At 36.5% G+C, this 22,886-nt stretch overlaps 1 protein-coding gene across 1 annotated transcript; it reads left to right on the top strand.

The window, feature by feature from the left end:
• Positions 1–15,593: 15,593 nt before the first annotated feature.
• On the top strand, positions 15,594–21,598 carry HYD1 (C-8,7 sterol isomerase). The gene is made up of 5 exons (XM_087319969.1): positions 15,594–15,714; positions 15,810–15,957; positions 20,150–20,293; positions 20,378–20,486; positions 21,050–21,598. The coding sequence occupies exons 2-5, from the start codon at positions 15,822–15,824 to the stop codon at positions 21,300–21,302; spliced, it is 642 nt and encodes a 213-aa protein (XP_087176095.1). The 5' UTR covers positions 15,594–15,714; positions 15,810–15,821; the 3' UTR covers positions 21,303–21,598.
• Positions 21,599–22,886: the final 1,288 nt, after the last annotated feature.

The following is a 22,886-nucleotide window of genomic DNA, read 5'->3' as shown; positions in this document are numbered from 1 at the left end:
GCGATAGCATTGGATCTTCATAAGGGGTCATGATTTGTCGTGTCATTTAGGAGGATGTCGTCTTGAGTATAGGTTCCAATTTACCATGGTTGTGGGAGAGTTTGAAGTCTTGCAATAAAGATAAAAAATGGTTTGCACTTGTTGAATATTGAAGGAAGAGACACGAATGAATCCATTGGTGTCATTTGAATACATTTGAAGAGAACTTTGACAACTATTCAAGAATGTCAAAACCATATATGATATTTCAATCCATGTTGCCTTTTACAATCTAACTAAGTGCATCTTGGTATGTTCAAGTGAAAGCTTTTTGAATTCAAGATGCTGGATTTGGTTGTACAACATTTTTGTTTGGTATGAAGAAGTATTTCTTCATGGGAATAAGTATACACCCTTATTTCTTAAAGCTTTTGGAATGGACTACAAGTCCGCTTACATGTTGTTGGCGATCAATTTGAACTTGATAAAGGATGGAAGTGGAAAGATGGAGAGTAATCAAATACCATACTCTTGTTAAGAACCTATTGTATGTGTGTACTACAAGATGATACGGTGTTTCTAATGGGCATGTGGGCAAATTTGTATATTATTTCACTTTGAGATATTTTCTTTGATAAGGAACCAATATGATAAGCTATCAGGATGTGAGGCAATGTGGTAGAGAGACCTTATGGTAGAAATTGTAATTTCAAACAAGGGGAAGTTGACTAGGATACATTGAGCCAACCAAGAGCACATTCCCATCAAAGGCACTTTGGTGCTCCATGGGCTCCATCTTCTAAAAGCCATTGCATTCGAGAAAGTGAAGATTGAAGGTTATCCATCATTAGACAATTGTGCAAAACTCCCTTTATAACAACCTTGGGACCTAAGTGGACAATGGAGGACTACAAACCATAATGATCATTCATTACCGACTCACCATATTATTCCCATAATTGTTCATGTTGATGGTACTTCCTCTCCAAGCACTCCAATAAATGGCTTGTCGATGCCTTCATAAAAAAACGGCATGACCAAGCTAGATCCATGGAACACTAAGCATATGAAATAGTGACAAATGTTAGAAACTTTCAATCATTATAATGCCAACGAATCACATAATCTTGCCACCTCCAAACAAACTCACGAAATCCAGTATGAAGGAAAAGGAGCTAAATACAAATAGAATTCTAGATTTGGCCTAAAACATGCCCTCAACAATTCTTTTTGTAGAAGCCTACAATGAGGCATGCCACATTTTCTTCACCAAAGATAGAATTTATATTCTCAATATTAACATGGGCAATTTTCATATCTTCCTTATTTTATACCAAGTGTAGAATGTCACAGGTTTAGAATTGAAGGTTGCACTTATCGAGGCTACACATTGTTTTAGTGAAGCTTCAAAATTCTTGAGTGGTCATGCTTGTCATTCAATCATCTCAATTTTGATCTTATAATTTGAGTAGAGCATGTCCAATACTTCTAAATGTTCAACGAATGAACACTTATAGTAATCCCTACCCTCTACTACATCATCCTAGTCAATGGACATTGGTGGAATATTTCATGTCGTAGCAACTATCGTCATTCGATTGACTTAACTTTCCTCTTATATTTGAGGGGAACATGAAGTGATAACAATAGTAAGTCCCGTGCTTGTAAGTGCTTAATGAATTAACACTTATCCCCTCCTAGTCAATGGACATTGGTGGAATATTTCATGTCGTAGCTACTATCGTCATTCGATTGACTTAAATTTCCTCTTATATTTTGAGGGGAACATGAAGTGATAACAATAGTAAGTCCCGTGCTTGTAAGTGCTCAATGAATTAACACTCCTCCCCTCCACTACATCATTTTAGTTAATGGACATTGGTGGAACATTCAATTTAGAAACTTATACCTTAATTCATACTCAATTACTATCATTTATTTAATCTCTTACTTGGATGTCATTAGGACATTGCCCCAGATGAATAATTAACTTGTATTAGTATGGATAGCCCCAAGATTCAGGTTTACATGGATCAAATCTTGACAAAAGATTGTCCTTTAGATGTAGGCTCACAACCTCAAAGCCTATGACATGGTATTTGTTTTAATCTTGACATCCTTAAGTTTTGCCATCTAGCATTTGAACATTTTCATTGGATTCTTTGCATATCATGAATAGTAGTATTTTCATGGCACTAAAAAATAAATTATACAATTGAATAATAGATTTTACATATCATTAAAATTCTTGCATTTTCATGTTATAAGTCAACATATTATGTTTTTGTGATTGACCCCAATGTAAGGGGCATTATCAGTTCTCTTGGAAATTGATGTGCTATGGGCCTACCAAGAGTGCGCGCGGGTTATGATTAGAGAACTTTACAAGGAAATAGCCAAACATAGGCTATTGTACTAACAATCCAACCACGCTTAGTTTAGGAAACTACATTATAAATGTCTTGAAAATGTACAAAAGTTGATGGCATAACTTGCTTAAATGTATACACACCATCGTTAGGTCCATTACTTGTGTGAAATTAATAGAGTTTCAACAATGTTTGTGTGCTCTTTTACATTGATTTTGTTAGGAAGCATCCTTCAAGGTCTTATTATATATTGGGAAAAACAATTTTCACATATTAAACATTGGGTTAATATTTTATGTATAGCGAACCACTAGTTTTTCTTGTCATTTGAGGACACTAACTCTTACAAGGTAAGTTATTTCCTATTTATTATAGTAACTTTGACCTTAGTAGTAGTTACAACACACATCTTAATTCAATAATGTATCTTTTGAAATACTGCAAATGTCTCCAATGGGTAGTTGCATGCGTCGATGGATAGCTACAATAAGATAGGTTGATTGCGAACATTTAAGTAAATGTCGCAATGAATGTATGCTCATGCAGTTTTCTTTTACATCAATTACAAATGTGTACATTATAAGTAAGCATGGAAGAAATTGGCAATAGGATCCATGGATTAAACGTTTGTGGTAAGGTTTAACACGTAACAAACATTGCCTATCACCAAGTAATTATGTTCAAGTCAAGTTTTAAATATAAGATTGTATTATTTCAAGTATGCTCACGCATTATCACTTTGTTTAACTTGTGAAAATAACTACATATATTTCAGATTCCTAATAACGCATGCAAGAAACTAGCATGATTATTTTTGTTCATTGTAATGATCTTGTCACATTGACCACATCCCAACAATGACATGGGTACAAATCATCCCTAGGCACTAGTTGCTACAATTGTGGTAGTTGCCTTATGTGCGAAAATAAGAACCTTGTATATTCACAATTCTTCTTTCCTTTCTTTGGTATTTTGAGGTAGAAGGTTGTTAACACAAAAATATGTCAAACTAAAATAGAATTTGGTTTTATCTTATGCTTCTCATTAGACATGTTCTACTTTGGGTAGCTCTTGCCATTAGACTTTCTACTCCCCCAACCACCAACTTATGACAAAATATGAGGTATTTTGAGTGATACATTGAGTGTGAAATATGTCATATTTCAAAATGATATGTGTTCGTCATCTATATATTTTGACCTTCACAAAACTTAATGAATTGATGGTAAGTCAAATGTATTATAAACAAATAAACATTTTCTCAACACTCCATATACAATGTATGCTTCCTTTTTTCATTTTCCTTACAAGATCTTTAATCATCACACCACACAAGTATGTTTATACGGACCATCTTGAGAGCATGATGTGGGGCTCGTCACACCCTTTAAAAGTTATCATGCATACATGTTAGGTGATTCATAACATCATGCAAATTTTGCCATGCATCATTGCTGCTCGGACTTTCGCTTTACTTTTTCTAGAAAGCTTCGACAATAACTCATTCTTGCATGCTTAGGAGCATAGATAATGGATTCTCATTTTCATTCCTTACAAAGAGAACTAACTAAAATTACCAAGGTTGTATACTATATTTGTATTAAGGCACAATATCATTGGGATTTGCACCAACATTGAATTTGTGATTTAATATTTCAATGTTAATAATATTATTGAAAGGAGTACGAGTGCACATTTGCTTGGAGATGTATGACACACATGTGTAGTATACTACTTTATTGCTTTTATTGCCTTTAAAATACTGTGCATGCTTTTGACACCAGTTATAAATTGTGTATGCAGCATATTTTCGACTAATATCTTAATGTTATGGGTGTATTGCTTAAATCTCTCAAGCACTAGTTGAAGAGTTGTGATGTTTACTGTTAATTGCTTTTAAGCAACTTAAAAATATCACACAAGCTATTGAAACTAGCTATAAATGTTGTATGCAAAAATGTTCTAGGAAAATCTTAATGTTATGCGTGTGTATATGTTTGTGTCTCAAGCACTACTTCGAGATGTGTGACACACATGTGTGGTAAAATTATGTTAATGCTAGTATAGACCATCAACCCAAGATATCAATATGCTTAAAATTTTGGCATGACTTTGTAAATAAAGGTATGCAATATATCATGAAGCTCAAGATTATCTTCTTATATGTTATTGATGAGTTTCCTTCTTGTGTCATAAGCATGGCATCATTTGAGAAATGTACAATTGTACGTTTGACAACAACGGTGACATTCTTTTATGACTAAATATCATACACAAAAAATTTATTCCACTACATTAACTTAATCCAGATTCCAAAGGCACACCCATTTTCTATTTTTAGTGTTTTATAAGGTACTGTCTTATGTTCCCATTCAACCACAAGTTTTGACATGTTATTGCAATGAATGTTATTGAATAGTTCATATGACTATGCACACCGAATAACACAAAGTGTCTTATTCGTATTTAAAGAACAAGTCTTGTATTTGTATATAGTAATACGGTTCAAGAATTGCAAATTTTATATATGTAAAAGTACATGCCATGGAACAAGTTTACTAATTTGACCGCTTAATTAAAATCGATACATAAATTAAAATAGAAACATGCATCCCCATATTGTGATTGATAACTCGCTCAAATTAAAGATATACGTGTTCAACAATACGAGTGTAAAAATAAGCAAAAATATTATAGAGAATTCCTTTGGTGGGACATTCATTTTTAATTGATGAAATACAAATGTGGGTGGTCGCACATGTCAAGCATGCACAATGTTCGAGGTGTCACTTTTATATAGGCATAATTATCAATGAGGGGATATATGTAGATAATTTTATCTCTCACAGAGCAAATCAAATCGTAAAATGTTAGATCTAATACCAAATAATATCATACAAGCATGTTACCAAGATCAGAACCTTCGAAACAATTGTTGTTATACGAATTACAAAAGTTTTGTCCCAAAACTGGTGGGGATTGGAGGCCTAGTTTTTGATGGACTTTTATGGAACATAACAAGTTGGCTATTTCTACAAACTGGGTAGACATATTTGCTTGATCTATTCTTAATGCATGGAAAAATGTTTCTCTTGATTAGTTAAGAGATTGCCAAAAACAGAATCTGAAATCTGTAGACAACCTTTGATTTGGAATTCATGGTTGACTAACCAAAGGGGACAAATATTGGGAAGGTGTACTAGATGTGCATGGAAGATATAGATCGTGGACCAACACAATCTATAGGTGTGTGGACAACATTTCTGTCTAAACTTATAGACCAATGAGCACTATTGCTTAGTAATATAAGGGGTTGAAAGATAATGTATTCTTCAATACAAAATACCCTTTCTAATATTCAGATACAAATTGGATCAGCCATACAAAAGTGGATGGGTTTATTTACTCTATTGGGTGTTTTGGTTGGAGTAAAAGCCTATATTGGGGAACAAGAGTGTGTGATTTTTTATGTACATTATGATGGTAGGTTACTCTTCACACCTAAAGAAACTAAGTTGTTTAGTTTTTGTTTGCATAAAGAATTGGGGGTGATTACAAATGATGGATCAAATTGGTTCTTAGATCAGGATCCACAAAACGTGATTTCTTTTTGGAGGATTTGGATTATGGAAAGGAGGCCAATATCTAGATTATCTTGGGATCTTGGATAATTGTGTTGGAAGGTATGGGTTCAAGATCAAATAAAATATGTGCCATTATTTCAATATTCTGTGAAGATTGGTAGGAAAATATTAGGTGCTAGATCATGGAAAGAACCAATGCAAATGTCTTTAGGAGAGACGAAATGGACTTTCTCCACAACATCTTGTTGAGAATCAAACTCAACTTCCCATGTGTGGGAACACACTCTAGGACATTCAAGTGTGTGAACACCCCACCTCCTTGTATAGTAACTAGTGTGTCATAGAAGTTAATATCCTATGTCACATATTCTTTAAGTAGTTAAGGGTCGACCTCTTTCCCAAGGGGTCGTTTCAGTGAGAGAACTTAGAGAGAAGGTGACTACATAAGCCTCACCGTCTCCTTCTCTTTGTAATAGCTGTTGTTATTGGCTCATTCTTGCTAGTGTTAATACAACTTTCTATTTTTTTGTATTTTCTTGTGTTATCTCTCTCTTTTTTTTCTTTTTTATTATTATCGTAATTAACTTACCCTAGTGGTAAGTCGATAACACTACAAGCACCGTGTCTTGTGTTCTCTCTCTCTCTCTCTCACACACACACACACACACACACACACACACACATCTTCCGCTACACAAAATCATCACCGATTCTTTACATGGTATTAGAGTGTTTGGTAGCTTGATCCAAGCGCATTGCCTTCACATGTGTTGTGTCTAATACCATGTTCACAGAGAACCGGTTGATCGTTGTAGCAACAACCTGCACAGTTTGAATCAAGAGAAGAAGAAGTTCGACATGAACATTAAGATGTGAAGCACTCTTCCTACAGAGAAACTCGACAAAAACAATTTCGCATCTTGGGAGTACAAGATGCATCAATACCTTGTCGGCCAAGGTTATTGGAGTTATGTTGAAGGAGCAAACGAAAATTAACCCAACCTAGTACATGCTGACCATCCTGCTTGGGAGCAAGCAATGAGTCAGGTGTTGTATTGTCTTGCATCATGCGTCCATGATCACATGCTTGGATACATCCGAGAGGCCAAAAGGAGGCGTGGGAGAAACTCATGAAAATATTTGCGGCAAACACAACTGCTCGAAAGTTTCAGCTCCGCCAAGAGTTGAATAGTATTCAACAAAGGGATATGTCCATTGATAGCTACATCTTGAATATCAAGGAGTTGTGTGACTCCCTCGGGTCGACCAATGTCAATATTGACGATGATGAAATGGTGCAGATATGCCTCAGTGTCTTAGCACCACGTTTCAGTGCCATTCGATCGACCGTCCTCGCAAGAGAGAAGTCTCCCTCCTTCAATCTCCAGTCGATGTTACAGACAAATGCTTTACACAAACTTGGATGACGGAAGAGGACAAGGCCGTGGAAGAAGGGGCCAACCAAGCCAATGTCAGTACAACCAAAGGCAACCCCGGTGTTGAGAATCAAACCCAACTTTCCCAATGAAGTGTTTTCACACGCAGTGGACACACTAGGCTAGTTTTGTAAATAATAAAAAGGGCAGTTGCCCTAGACTAGTTGGTATTTAAACCAACCTTTTGTAACTTAGTTACTGTTCGATGTAATCATATTTTTCACTAATACAACTTCTTATTCTAGTTCCTCTCTCTCCTTCTCTCTACACGTCTTACGTACTCACACATAGTTCACTTCCGTTGCATAACATCACCTACATCACACATTTTTTACATGATTTTCTTCAACCAATAGTATCGATTGAAGGTCAAAAAAGGAGCAATGCACCCGATGGTCAAATGCTCTACTCCCAGTTGGATGATGGAAGAGGATTCAACTAACATTGCCATGATATAAAATGTGACAGTTGTGGTTTTCCCAATGAAACGGTTCACCATGATTTATGGGTATGTCCTATAGCCAGAGTAGTATGGAAAAGAATGATGAGAATTTTGTGTCCTATTTATGGTAAATGTGTACACATGAGGTTTTGTGAGATGGGGAAGGTTGGCTGAAGAAATACACAATTATGAAAGAGACTATGTTGATTTTCGTCTCCTCTCCGATGGAAAACATGTATTGGAGGCCACTTGTACTACACCAATCCATTGTTTGGAAGAGGACAAGGTTTGGTCTATGATATCTTCTTTAGTAGTTTAGATATTATGGAAGGCAAGATGTAAGTGTGTATTTCAAAAAGTCAAACTGAATGCGGTTGAGTTACTCGAGGAAATATGGTAGATGCTCCTGCATACTCTAAGAGGTCCATATGAGGCAATACATGGTGAGCCTGATGTTGTGTTTCGCAAGCAACAACAATTTCGAGAAATTTGGAAAAAGGAAGAGGTCTTCACCTTTTTTGGGGATAAAATAAAGTGGAGATGTGCTCCACCAAGATGGCTTTTTCCGCCCCCTGCCTTGAAAGGACCATGCATGAGGGTTTTCGCTACTAGACATGCTAATTGATGTGGGTAGGAGGGCTATAATTTATTGTATGGATTCTTTGTAGCCTTTAGGCATCTTTTCATTAATACCACGGTGAATCTTGACTTAAAAGAAGAAGAAGAAGCATGTAACGACCCAAGTCAGTCAAGGTTCAAAATAGTTTTGATGTCATTCAATTTTGTAATTTTCCTTTTCACTTGACTACAAAGCACAAACAAAAGAAAAGGGGGGTACACTCAATATGTATATCCACATAATCTCCATTTAGCAAATAACATTCTAAGTTATGAAGCCTGTAAATTTTGCAATTACATCCCCAACAAGATACGCAATTACTAGATTGGTAATTGCAAGATATTTGAGAATGTTGACACATAAAGTGTGATCATAATCATCAAATTATATGTACACAATCTTTGGATGTACACCATTTGAAGAGTCGTGTCCCCACAACCATTTTTTCTCAATTGTGTGTTATCTAAGTAATTATATCGCCAATTCAGCCCCCTTTTCTCTCTTTTAGGAGTTGACTAAGAACATTTTAGGAAATAATGAAAAATAATGAACATTTGGGAATAAAGAAAACCTTGAGGCCATAATCATCATCGGGTCATTTGATTCAAACAAATGTAGAATTTTCATCATTACAAATCCTCTACATATTAGCATGGTCATATGAGAAGATATAATACATAAATCTTCAACAATACTCCACAACAATAATGACAAGTATGCCACCTTAATAGTTTATCTAAATGGTGATAAGTGTGCCATCTCGATTTGTTTATCTCAATGGGATCCATCAAATTTGAAAGTGTCTCATATAGTAGCACTTTTGAAGAAACTTGCAAGTTTTCAAATGAATGAATCTCATGTGATGGCTTATTTCATTGATACATAGATCACAATTCTGAACTTGGTTGCCATCACTCTTCATAATGTATGCAAATTATGTTGTTGTGAAATGTCATTCCTTCACTATAGTTTTTCTTCGAAAAAAGCTTTGATATTCTAATATTGTATTCTAAAGTCTAAACTAGCTATTTGTAGTCCTATATCCACGTTGTTTACTTTTATGCCATAATTCACTTCATATTAATTTGTCTATTTCCAACTTCAACAAAAGTTTGAAATTACTATTAGAGGGCTCCTCTTCTTACATATATCATCAACCTATTAAGGGGCATTAAGAATATTCTCATGATTGGGTTATCATCTTTGAGACATTTAAATATTGCTACCCCTTAAAGATGTGAGATTTGAATGGGGTCATAAATACTATCTTGTAATGACCACCAACTAGTTGAGGATTGTAAGGTTGTAGGTATCGGAGATTGTAGGATTGTATTGTAACACCTAGCTCGTGAAATTGGAAAGCCATTGAGAATTGCATGTATATAAAGTATCGAGATGCCACAAGCATAGTTCATTGATTGTACATGCGTAATGTACAAACGAGACTAATACCAATTACAGGACATTAATTCATTGTCATGTTATTTTAATGCTAATTTTTGTTCAGTCATATATCTCACTACTTTGCCTAGTCCTTTGATCTTCTTGTCATTCCTCTCATCTCTCACCACATGCCCTTGGGTTGCGCCTATGCCTGTCATGTCTTCCAACACTCATCTTATTTTTCTCCTCCAGTTCCTTGTATCCTAGCCCTTCCAGTTGAATCATAAGCTTGAATTGTGTTTAGATTGGCTAACAAACTAAACTATTGTATGACCTGATGTAATGAACCTATAACAACACTACGAGAGGGAATAATGTTATACATACACAAAGGCAAGATCATGAAAATGACACAATTGATTATAGTCAAAGATAGAGAAATGGGCAACAGAGAATCGATTCAAAGAACACTAAGAGATGGCTATCATATTCACAAATAGATATATAACAAAATATACAAGATGTCCAAGACAATTTGGCCTAGTTGGCCTTTGGCATTGGTGAAGCCTGCCACATGGTTGGGAGTTTACAACACACTTGAGATGTGGGTGAGAAAATTGCCTAAAACCCAAGTTTTTTATTGTAAGCTAATGCAATCGTCAAAGAACTAGAAATTGAATAGAAAATGATTAAACTAAATAATATATAGCTCAATTGGCAAAGAACTTATTATTGGGATGGTAAAGTGTACAATCCAAATCCCCTTAAGAGTAACAAAAGAGAGAAAGGTAATGAAAGAAATAAAAAAGGAGACATGTTTTTTGCAACAGAAGGAAGTTATTATTTTGGTAGTGGGCTCATCAAACCTATAAAAGACGGAGAAGAGATATACTAGGAAAAGAGATTTTGAGGAATATACCTAGCTTTGTTAACTAACATATTATCATGGGATAGCAAGTCACGAGGACACATAGGAGGCCTATGACAACAAAAGGTGACGTGGTCATTGATCGTAGACTCGTTACATATCAAAACTCAAGGATCTCCTCTTGACACTCTTTCGATTTCTTGATCTCTCATCATCTTATTATTCCATACCTTATACCTAACCCCATGTAACGGGGGTGAGGATTTTAGACTCATTTGTGTCTTGCTACAATCTTTTGAGGATCATTGTGTTACGGGCATGACCATATAATATCCCGTGGTGAGAATTTACCATAGTATTCTATACACGTGGATAAGTGTGAGGGTTAAACGAGAGTGTAAAGAATACTACGATAAATTCTCACCACGGGATATTATATGGTCATGCCCCTAACACATTGTAAGTTTTTGTAATCTCCTCATACTAGGTTTGCATATTTGGAAAAGGGTTTTGATTGCACCTTGTGCTTCAACATTCATTAAGGATTGCAACCAAACTTTTCCCGCAAGAATCTAAACATGGGGCGAAAATCTATACCAATTCCAGATGTCAACACCAATTGATTGTTAACCTCACATGGACACCTAATGCCAACAAAATGGTCACTGAGATGTTCGTATTTTCCTACTTGCATCTTTGCCATTACTTTTTTCCTACACTACACTAAACAAAATTTGATCCCTTAACATTATTATTCACGTGGTTAGTTCTTGCCACTTTAGTTAGACTATCGTATTAATTTTGTCTCCTCGCTATTCCTTCCCCATGATCACATTGACAAGAGTCTTGATCTATTGCAAAACTTCATTTTTTTATGCTTTTGTCCCTTCGCACACATCACATCACGACAACATCAAGGGTGGATTGACAAAGAAAAGTGAAGCCACCAATAGTAAGCAAATAACTAATTACGATATCTTATTACGACTTCATTTTCACAATAAAGCATTACAAGGCCAATTCCATGTAGGTGACCACAAGCAAAGGAAACGATGTGTCCAATCACATAACAAGTCACGATGAATAGTTTCATGGTCTATGAGCACTTGAGTGACCCAACTAAGTTGAGGTAGGAGGCCACACCACATGTCATATGATTCGACACGTTAGGATGTTTTGTTCAACAAAGAATAATAATTAACAACAAGAGGACATAAAAAAATGTTTTGCACATTCCCACTTTCTCGAAAAATCTAGTCAAGCCACAATAACTTCTTAGGTGCCAAGTGCCAGCTTGTACAACAAGGAATTAGATCAAAGGAGAAGATAATTGACACTTGTTTCAATTGAAGTCATGAAAGCTTGGTTTTTCTTATCTTGGCTTGCAATAAGCTCCTAAGTGGGCTGGTAATGTTGTGTCTGGTTGGGTTTCATATTCTTTTGGAGGTGATTCATCATTGTAGGCAAGGAATCATGTATTAACATTGTATATTTAGAGGATTTTTTAATTTTGTTTGGCTTTAAATGTTTCCTCTTCCCTTTAACTATTTTTGAATGGCCTACTCATATCACTCATTGAATGTTTTGAGCTTTGTGTTGGGGTCTCATGAATACTCATGCCTACTTTAAGTGGTAAAACAAACAACAATTTTGCACTTGCCTTCCCATTCATTTGTTGGCTATTAGGTACTAAGTGATCAGGACCATGGCATGTGTTGTCTTGTTGGCAACAGACAACTAAGTCTTGCACGATGTCTTGACAGGACCTAAACAGTTTGTTAGGTCATTACAATGGCATAATGTGGCTAACTCATGTTTTGAGTGTCGTAGTGGTGTTTGGTGGGACACTTGCCAACCATGTGGGGACACACACAATTATAACATTTTATTTTAGGTCTATGCATATGGCCACAGGGGCCTCCGGTTTGGTCACGGCTCGCGGGTATACACATGATAGATGTCACAATCTATGGGGTTCCAACTCATCCCTCATCTCGTGAAGTTGGTAACAAAGTCTTCCTTGACGTAACAGAAATCATTCTAGACTTTGTCTAAAAATGTGTAGAACTAAACTCTAGCATGGTCTTATTAGACCAAAGGTGGTAGCTATTGTCCTAGTTGAGAGTGCTCCATAAGCTCCCATAATTTTCTTGAACCTTTCTATATGGTCAAAAGCATCGCATGTGCCCGCTAAACAATATACAAGATTACTTATCTAGGTCAACTTAGCGTTGTCATACACATGACCATGGAAAGGAATATGCCACTAATGTCAACAATGTTTGGATGCAATGAAAGTGACAACCAATTCTAGGTTATGTACACAAGTAATTGGAGCCATCATCTCTGTTATTGGTGTTATGTCACAGGATTATGAGTGGAGTCCTAGTGGTTGGGGATATTCTTAGGGGATCCTTGTGGCTAATAGAGTTGCTAGCCAAGTTGAACTTAGGTATGGTCGTGGTATCCATGAAGATGGTCATGTGTCCACAAGCCTTGGGTGTCCTACATTCAACATTTCTAATCTTACCAATAGTATACCACAGGACTTTGAGCAATGCACTAGGATGGATTGCATCTTGCTAGCATTTCCTCATGATGTTTGACTTTGGTTAGTTAGTTTGGCCAAAAAAATCTATTTATTCAATTCCTAGAGTTCAAGGATTGCATTGTCCTTAATATGCACAAGGTCCTATAAACCCAAAAGTCTACAATGGACTCTTCATCGGGAAAGGGAATGTTACTACATGGCAGTGAATTACGAGGGCGCATGAGAGATTCACAACAAAAGTTGATAAATGGTCAATCGTAAATTGATCACGTCGAAACTCGATGATCTTCTTCCCAACATGTTTTTTAGTTCAATTCCATCTCTATCCTAACCCCATGTAATGGGGATATTTTTGTAAACCCTTGAATATATTTGATGAATCTGATGTAATCTTCCGGAAATATGACCACTTCACAAAATTAAATCATAACATAGTCCCAAGGAAAAATTTAAACCATAATTATGCAGGATCGACCTCACATTCTTGGGGTGCTTATTTCGACTCTTTACAAGACTAACTAGAAACCCTTTTGAGATTTCTGGATTGAGATGTTTTAATACCTGTCTTTGGCGGCTTTACAATCCCTTTTGGGAAGCTGAAACTGAGACTTGTGATCCGATAAATGCAACTTCCAAGTTTTGAACTGCCGATCTTAATCCACCCTCACTTTTACTCCGCATGCTTTGCGGGTCTGAATCACATTGTAATGCTGTAAGGGAAAGCATTCCGATAAAATTCAATAGATAGAAGTCTTTCTTGTGATGACTCCTTTGCACCATCATGGCTAGAATTGCCAATGTGGAAGTTCAAAAACCCAACAATATTAGACATGTTTGGGGGAGTTTTGAATGACATCGTGGCAATGAACTTTAGAGACTGAAAATTATGCAAGAATTGCTCACATCTTCAGGAGCTGATGATTTCTTGCATCTATATCCTTACTAATATCTTTTCTAGGAGCTGATGATTTCTCACAACATTTAGCATTAAGCTTTGATTTCGCCTTCTCCTTCTTTCAGTCTTTGTCTTCTCCTTCTCTTGAGATTTATTGGTTACAAGGAAAGAGTTATAAACATACTTCTTCAGCTTTCCTCCATAATCGATATATGTTGATGAGATACAGTGTCATTTAAACTGAATTTCTTCCCATTCACAACAAATTTTACTCATGCAAGGCCCGATTCTCATTCCTATACATATCCATAGTTTTCCTCATCTTTACTCATTCTTATATTCATATTCGTAAACTAAGAAAGCAATGTACAATATGTATATTCCTATACTTAGTCTATGAAAATCCGACGCTTGATCGACCTGGCAATGTCCAGTATATTCGGGAATAATTACTCAAATATAATAATAATAAAGCATACATTCCCCAAATACGCCTCATTTGCCAATAAAGTAATAACTTACATGGAAACCTATTTCCTACATTGCTACCCTAAACCCTAATTAAAGATGCACACACATGCATTCACGTATGTACATACACATACACGTATATATGATATGAGTGGACACACGCTTAAGCAAACATATATTATCCTAAACACATGCATTCCTATACTTACGTTGATACATTATATATAGTTAAACTTACATTAGTACTTAGGAACTCGCACATATAAGGTGAGCACTTAATCATAAATTCACATGATTATTTACATATTCTAGCACACAAACCATCTGAATTAGACCTCATTGCACAAGGAAGTTCTAAACCATTATAAGGGGTACAACCTTGGTCATGGGCAAGTGAGTGGTCTGAGCCATTAATGTCCAATCAAATTGCTACCAGTTTCGAAACAACTTGATGACACACGGATCTTGCATGAATACATCCATCTTCATAACATTTTGCCGCAAGTGTTTAGAATAGATACATTCTTGAATCGTCTAATTTCAATGGCACAAACTCCCAAAGGCATTTCAATGACAAATATCTTTAAATAAGTTCACGAAAAGGGTGAGTGACATTGTCATATTAGCAGTCAGTGTACCAGCTATTTGCATTTAATTCCCTTAGGGTTCAAGTGCTGCACTAGCATTTAATGTGATTCCATAACCCCATTGATTATACTTAACTAGCCTCTTTATGGTGGTTTAATGCAACACCATTCCATTCAAGGACATCGGTCTATTTTTGCATTTCACGGCTCCCATTGTTTGAGCGATTAACTACTACATAACACACAAGAGTGGGACCCGATCGCAAAGAAAGCTAATGCCAGATGTATATAACATATAATCATGTGAATATATATATATATATATATATATATATATGTTGTTGACAGATAATAACGTGATGGACAGACAAAGGTGTGGGCTTACCATAGCATTAGCACCCATACCCTGATACCCATACCCAGGATAAACCAACTAACCGAACAGATCTGAAAAAACACAGAGGAACATCCTGAGATCACCGAGAAAAACACGAAGAAGATACATATATAGCTTCCAAGGTCTTCTAAAGGTTAGGTCCCTCCCTGCTCCTTCTTCTTCTTTCGAACTCCATCTCTGCAGACACGGATCCACATTGCTGATTTAGACCCCTTTTTTTTGTCTCAGGTTTTCTTACCAATGGTTCAACATCCGTATGTTCCTCAAACTCTGCAGCTTCAAGGCTTTGAACCGAATTTCCTGTCGATCCTCGAGATTCTCTCAGTCTATGGAATCGGGAGCGTTGCAGTCCTCTTGCTGATGTGGTACTTGTCCGGTAAGCAGTAAAATGTCTTTCAATTTTGCTCTAACCAGAATTTCTTCTTCTTTTTATCCACTGTCATGTTCTGTTTCTATCTTGTTGAGATATCGGTGTGAATCGTGATAATGTATGTTTGGTAATAGCAATTTGATAGAAGCATTAATTTTATTAATGAGTATGGTACTATTAAATAGTCAGATACAAGATATGAAAAGTTATTTGGGATATGAACGTTTATTTCTGTATTCATGTGTATTAGTGTTCACATTCTCCTTATTTTTTGCTAGAATTATAAGCTATGGCTATTTCTATTTGAAGCTACATTAATAAGTCCAATAGCTTTGCAGCAAAAGTCAAATTTGGGTTTAGGTACTGCCTTTGTGAGAAAATCAGCGACTTGTTGATTTGTAAGAGTATAATTGATGACGAGGATTGATTGATCTCCTTTGGTTGCGTCTATCAGTTCTTTTACATAAAAATACTTGTAGTTAATATGTTTAGTATGTTTAGGATTGTCAAGACAACATTCTTTCTTGCCGAAGCGGTCACCATAGCCGATAAAAATTTGCTTGGTTCCTCGATCTTCTAGTTTATTTCTGGTTGCATTGGGTACATATGAGTATGCTGTACTGCTAAAGATCTTTAGGTGAGAAAGATCGGGTTTGATACCTGACCATTTTTGGGATGGTGTTTGAGAACTGAGTGTTGTCGTAGGCAATCTATTTTATAAATAGCAAGCCGTTGCCACGGCTTCTTCCCAAAAGTTGTTTGGGAGGTTTTCACTTTTTAGCATTGATCGAGCAGCATCCATGAGTTTTCGATTCTTTCTCTCTGCTTTTCCGTTTTGTTGAGAATGATGAGGTATGGTTGTCTGATGCAGGATTCCTTTTCATTGTAGTATGTTAAGTGAATTCACATCCATTATCACTTCGTAGTATTTTGATTTTTTGATTTAATTGGTTTTCAACAAGATTTTTGTAGGCTTAGAAATGGGGTAGGGCGTCAGATTTCTTTCTCAAGAAAGTGATGATGGTGTAGTGTGTGTAGTCATCAATAAATGTGAGAAAGTAAAGAGCTCCAGTTAGGGAGGGAGTCGGCATTGGTTCACATAGATCGGTGTGGAGGAGTTGGAGGGGATTTGTTGTGTATTGGGTTGAACGAGGATATGGATTGGAGGTCATTTTTCCGAAGAGGTAGCCTTCACAAAAGGTTAGTTGGGTGAAAGGACCTGCAAGGTTGTGTGTTCGGATCTTAAGAAGGGCTTGAAGATGTGGGTGACCTAACCTAAGATGCCATTTGAGGATGTTTTGAATTCCAGCGTCATGGATTTGATGAGTGGCATTTGATATTTTGATGGGTGTGATGGAAATTGGATATATGTTTTGTGTTTTGAAACAAGGAATTGTATGTGATGTGCCATTTGAGAGTTGAGATTGGAAGAGACAAGAATTGCCTTTGAAGGTGAGTTTGTAGCCGCATTCAGTTGATTGACTTACTGATAAGAGGTTCTATGTAAGTCCTGGTACAAAGTAAACTTTATGGATATGTAGATGATTGTTGTTGGGTAGACTAAAGGTGAAGGTACCATATCCTTGGGCATGTCTAGTGCTGTTATCTCCAAGGTGGACGTCTAGGGGTGTGGTAAGCTTTTTATATTGTGTTAGGTACAGTTTGTCAAATGTCATATGATGGGTGGCACCGGTACTAGGTACCTAAAACTGTTGTGTTGGTTAAATTGGTATTGAATAAATACATTTCTTCACCTGATGGTGGTGGATTTTGTTGAAGTTGTGCCATCCTAGCTTGAGGTCGTTGGCCTACTTCACGTTGTTTTGTTCGACATTATTTTTCCACGTGTCCTTGTCTGTTGCAATAATTGCATGTCATTACTTTGGTGTTTTGATAATTAGATGTGTTTCTTTGCTTGGTTCTACAGTCTTTCTCCCAGTGGCCTGGTCTGTTGCAGTAATTACACAGAGATGTTCTTTGATTTTGGTGGTTGTAATTGTTTTGATGGTTGTATCTGATAGATTTGTTGAATCTATGTGGTTGTTGTTGGTGTTGGTTCAGTGTGGGAATGGTGGTTGCCATTGCGATCTGAATTGTTGCTTGGTTAAGATTGTTGTTGCTTAGCTTGGAGAAGGTATATTCTTGGCGCATTTTGTTGATGAGGACAGCCAATGGTTGAGTTTTATAGGATTTGGTTGTGATGAAAGGTCGCCAGGTTGGTAGTAGTGCTGCTAATAGCATGACTACATGTTGTTTGTCTGTGAATTGAAGGCCTGTGGTGGTGCCTTGTTCTAGAAGTGAGTGCCATGACTGTAGAAATGTTTCAAAATTATCATCTTCTTGCATGTGGAAGGTTGTGAGTTGTCGAAACAGAGCAATGGCATGAATTGTGTCAGTCTTTTCATATTGTTCGCTTAGACATTCCCACATTTCTTTGGCAGTTTCTTGGTTTGAAATGAGGTACATTAGTGAATCTGCTACATGAAATTGGATTTCGGATTGTGCTTCAAAATCCTTATCTTGCCATACTTGAGTTTCTGGATCATTATTGACAGGCTTGGTTTTGCTTCCATCTATGTATGGCCATAGGTGTAATCTGCGCAAATGCATTTTCATCCATATTTGCCATGGATGATAATTTGCGGTTCTGGTTAGTCTGTCAATTCGAATAGATCTGGATACTGATGTGGAGGATGGTGTTGAGGCAGCAACCATGTCTGGGTTTTCGACTGTGGCCATGATTGGTTTTCTTTTATTTGTGGAGTAAAATTTGAGTTTATGAATTTAGTGTTTCTTATTGTGAGTAGTTTGTCAAGTTGATGATTTCTTTTGTCATCGTTTCTGGTTGCTGTTCTTTTGTTCTTGTTTCTGGTGCTGCTGAATGCTCTGATTGTTGTTGATTTGATCGCTCTTAATAGCAATTTGATAGAAGTGTTAATTTTATTAATGAGTATGGAACTATTAAATAGTCAGATACAAGATATGAACAGATATGAAAAGTTATTTGGGATATGAACGGTTATTTCTGGATTCATGTGAATTAGTGTTCACAATAGGTACATTGTATTACTGTTGAGAGAGAGAGAGAGAGGATAATCATGATCATGATTTGTTGTCTCCTCCAGTGGTTAAGAGACATTACCTGTTTGGACCCAAAAAACGTGCACATCATTCTCCCTATGATTGAATGGTTATATTTTTATCCTCCACGAGGAGGCCGATTTTGACCAATGGGATCAAATCAATAAAAAATGAGAGGCAGAAGATCAAATACTAAGGGTTGTGGTGCCTGAGGATGGGGTGTGGACCAAAACTTGGGAGTCTGGAACTCTTGGATGATTGCTTGGTTTGGCTTCTGTCTCCATATAGGATTGGCCATTTGACTTCTGAATGAACATGGTGTCTCCTCTTTGAGTTCTTGGTCCTCTGTGTTCATCTCAAGTTCGTTGGGAATGAGCTCATCGGCGTTTGAAGAGGTGGAATTCATGTAGCATTTGATGTTTTTGTTATTGAAAGGAACAACACTTGGCCAACAACATAAATGTGCTTTGTGTGGAGGTGTTCTGACTTGATACTCTGTATAAGGATGTTTGGAATGCTGGGTGGGAGATGAAATGTCTGGTCTCTTCCAATCTAGATAAAATATCTGGTCATCATTGTTACTGAGAGGGTATCCCATGTGGGTGGGAATCCTTTGATAGTTTGCATTTGGATGTGAGGCTCATAAGATTAAATTGGTGGTGATTTTGATGGCTACTATGCAGGCTTAGCGTTGTATTCACTCCTGCTACCCTCTCAGTGGTGAGTGTTTTCATGGCATCGAGTAGGTTCTGGAATGCACCAAGGCGTAGAATGAGATCCCAATTTCCTTCCCTCATGTTATTGAATGTGTATCATATCAGTCCATTGTGATCTTCCTTGGTTTGTCTGTGAGAATGGACGTGGAAATATTCATATGGTGACCCAACGAGAGTCACGGGAATGAAGTGCAATGTTATGTTAATGTTTTCAAGGGGCTAAAGTGACCTATGAAACAAAAACTACATTCATCTGAATCACTAATCGATTTCTAGTAAAACAAACACAGAGAGAGAGAGAGAGTTTTGATAGAGAGTTAAATTTAGGGTTTCTGAGCCGGAATCAGACACCATAATTTGGAGATGAGAATCAATAACAATATTAACGTTTGACCTTTCAGGCAAGGCTCGCATACTGTCTTCAGATCGGCTTGTGATTTGTTGGTTGACGTTTAGTGGACTGACTCACATAATCCTTGAAGGATATTTTGTCTTTACTCCAGACTTTTACAAGAAGAAAACACCTGTGTATCTTGCAGAAGTCTGTAAGTAAACATTGTCGATGAATTTTTTATGTTATTTTACTCTAAACATGCTTATTGAAGCCACCGATGTTTATGAATTCAAAGGGAAAGAATACAGCAAAGGAGACTCAAGATATGCTGGAAGAGATTCTGCTGTGGTGGCAGTTGAGGGCATTACTGCAGTTCTTCTAGGTCCAGCATGTCTTCTTGCAGTGTAAATCATCCTTTTCTCTTCTCTATTTCCTTCATTTGTTTTCTTATGAAACATTCTACCTATTTTTTGATAGTTTTCTACTAGCTCAATTATGTTGAATGTTTGCCAATGGAGTCTGAATGATCGTCTTATCATGATCTGGATGCCTTTCTGCAAGATAGAACTGAGCTGAGCCTTTAGACATTTTTTGTGTGCGTTTACAATCATACCCCTTGGTCTAACTTTATATAGAAGGTTTAGATGGATAGAAACAGCTTTGACCATATGTTTTGTGCAGCCTATGGATGCCATATATGATTCGTGGTGAGGATCGAACCTGGGTTCTCTCAATTTTATCTCAAAATTTCTGACTTCGATTTTATGCTGTCAACCACAAAGCCAACATCTTTTTACATCCTTTAACTTCCATAGAAGACTGATTGTGATCTATGAGATGGAGCTTTGCCCATACAGAGGATTGAACTAGGGTTCTGTGAATTTTATGACTTTGATGCTCTGGTGTAAACCACCAAGACAACAGCTAGAGAGAGAGAGAGAGAGAGTTAAGAAACATTTTGATGCAGGTTTGCTATAGCGACCAAGAAACCGTACGCACATCCGCTTCAGCTGTCCATATGCTTGAGTCAGCTCTATGGCTGTATTGTCTATTTTGTTACTCCTTTATTGGATAATGTGGAGTATGCTGTTGGACCCTTCTACTTCTGGTTCTACTACATATTCATGAATAATATATGGGTTGTTATCCCATCCTTGGTTGCCTTGAGGTCATGGAGACAAATTGTACAAGCATTCCAAATCAAGTCGAAAAAGAAGTGAAGGATTTCATTACAATGAATGTAGTTTTGATTCCAGTATTTGGAATCTCTATCTAACATGACTATGGTTCGATTCACACATCTAATCAGCCATTAATTGAATTAGAAGAATTGTTGACCGTTTTCATTTATTGAATGACATTCTGCTCTTTTTATACAATCTGCACAAGGACAAATTCAAGTTATATTAGGCCATTAGACACACCAATGGATCAATTCAAGCTAGCACGTCATCTAGTTTGTAATCAACATGGTATTATTATTTTTATATGATGATATCTCATATTTTGCTGATGATATGATATCTTATCTTATTACTATTATTATTATTTGAATGCATTGTTATGAACTGTCAGTGTGAATAGAAAACCAACATTAATGTTAATGTAGAGAAGACCATGGGATTTACCTAGTTGTTTGAAAATTAAGGACATTCAAAAAAGATATATATATATTGACACATATCAAGAATGTAGATTATTGTGTAGGCAAAAATATGGTTCACTTTGTTGTAATTAGGCTGTTGTTGCTCATGTGTCCTATGTAGGTGAATACTTGATTGGGTACATCTACACGTGCCTCTATGGCGGTCCCATCACTTGAGATTTGATACTCCAACAATGTCCATTTTCAAAATTTTGAGTGAAAGGCAACCTCTTGATAGTAGAAGCAAACAATTGAGCACGAGGATTGTAGGGAAATTCCGTATATGAGAAGCTACTCCCTAAACATTAGTGATGGTAGAATATTTATTCAGGATTCACGATGGACGAACAGTGACAAGATCAATTGGACAACATTAATAACGCATGAGGAAGTTGCTCATATGACTGACTTCTTCCATAGTTGCATCCCTATATACAGACTCTACATACAACATGTCAGAGGACTCACCCAGGAAATTGAGATGCAATCGTAATGCATATCATCATTGACTCTCAGATCCAGCACACCAACTAACATAGTAAATCTTGAAGCATTGTGGATTGCAAAGACACCTAATGTGTCTTGGTCATCATTATCATGGACGTTTAGGAAATCCACAAGCTTTTATTTTAGTTTCATTATCGTTCCTGTATTTTAAATCATCGTTCCTCTCTTGTGCGTTGATTTAATCTGACTCTAGTAGATGTTTATTTCTTGTCATGTGTGGAATAGTAGCGTTATTAAACCTTCCATGTTATCATACGCTAAAAACTATATGGCAAAGTTCTTGGTTCACATGGTGTTAGTTTGAATTTTTGCTGGTCATATTATTGGTATTATTGGTACGTTCTCTCTGGGAAAATGCAATGGTTTATTCGAGAGCACAATGACTTCTCCACAAAGAATGGTTCATATGTCTATGTTTTCAAATGTCCAATACAAATTCTAATTCTAGTAATTGAGATGGATTTGGGTATTTAGTTACAGTTCTCAAAATGTATTCATCATCAAAAAAATCGCATATGGGCGTCTAATTAGAGCGATAAATTAGAATGATTAATCACAGAACTATCCACCGAAAGTATCATTACAGTAAAAAACCTTGGGATTTTCTAAATAGAGTAGCTGATATGGATTAATTGTGAGTAATTGCCTTTCA

Source organism: Azolla caroliniana, unplaced genomic scaffold (genome assembly GCF_043228905.1).
Source record: "Azolla caroliniana isolate FFs.n. ecotype wild unplaced genomic scaffold, voAzoCaro1.0.p SCAF_5, whole genome shotgun sequence".
Lineage (NCBI taxonomy): Eukaryota > Viridiplantae > Streptophyta > Polypodiopsida > Salviniales > Salviniaceae > Azolla > Azolla caroliniana.
The sequence above is the reverse complement of the archived record's forward strand: the minus strand, read 5'-3'. Positions and strand labels throughout refer to the sequence as shown.

What these genes read in the sequence shown, in the direction of transcription:
- HYD1 (XM_087319969.1), top strand. Translation starts at nt 15,822, where the DNA reads ATGGTTCAACATCCGTATGTTCCTCAAACTCTGCAGCTTCAAGGCTTT. An exon ending in TGTGTATCTTGCAGAAGTCT is followed by an intron (nt 20,294 to 20,377) that starts GTAAGTAAACAT and finishes ATGAATTCAAAG; the next exon opens with GGAAAGAATACAGCAAAGGA. An exon ending in CCAGCATGTCTTCTTGCAGT is followed by an intron (nt 20,487 to 21,049) that starts GTAAATCATCCT and finishes ATTTTGATGCAG; the next exon opens with GTTTGCTATAGCGACCAAGA.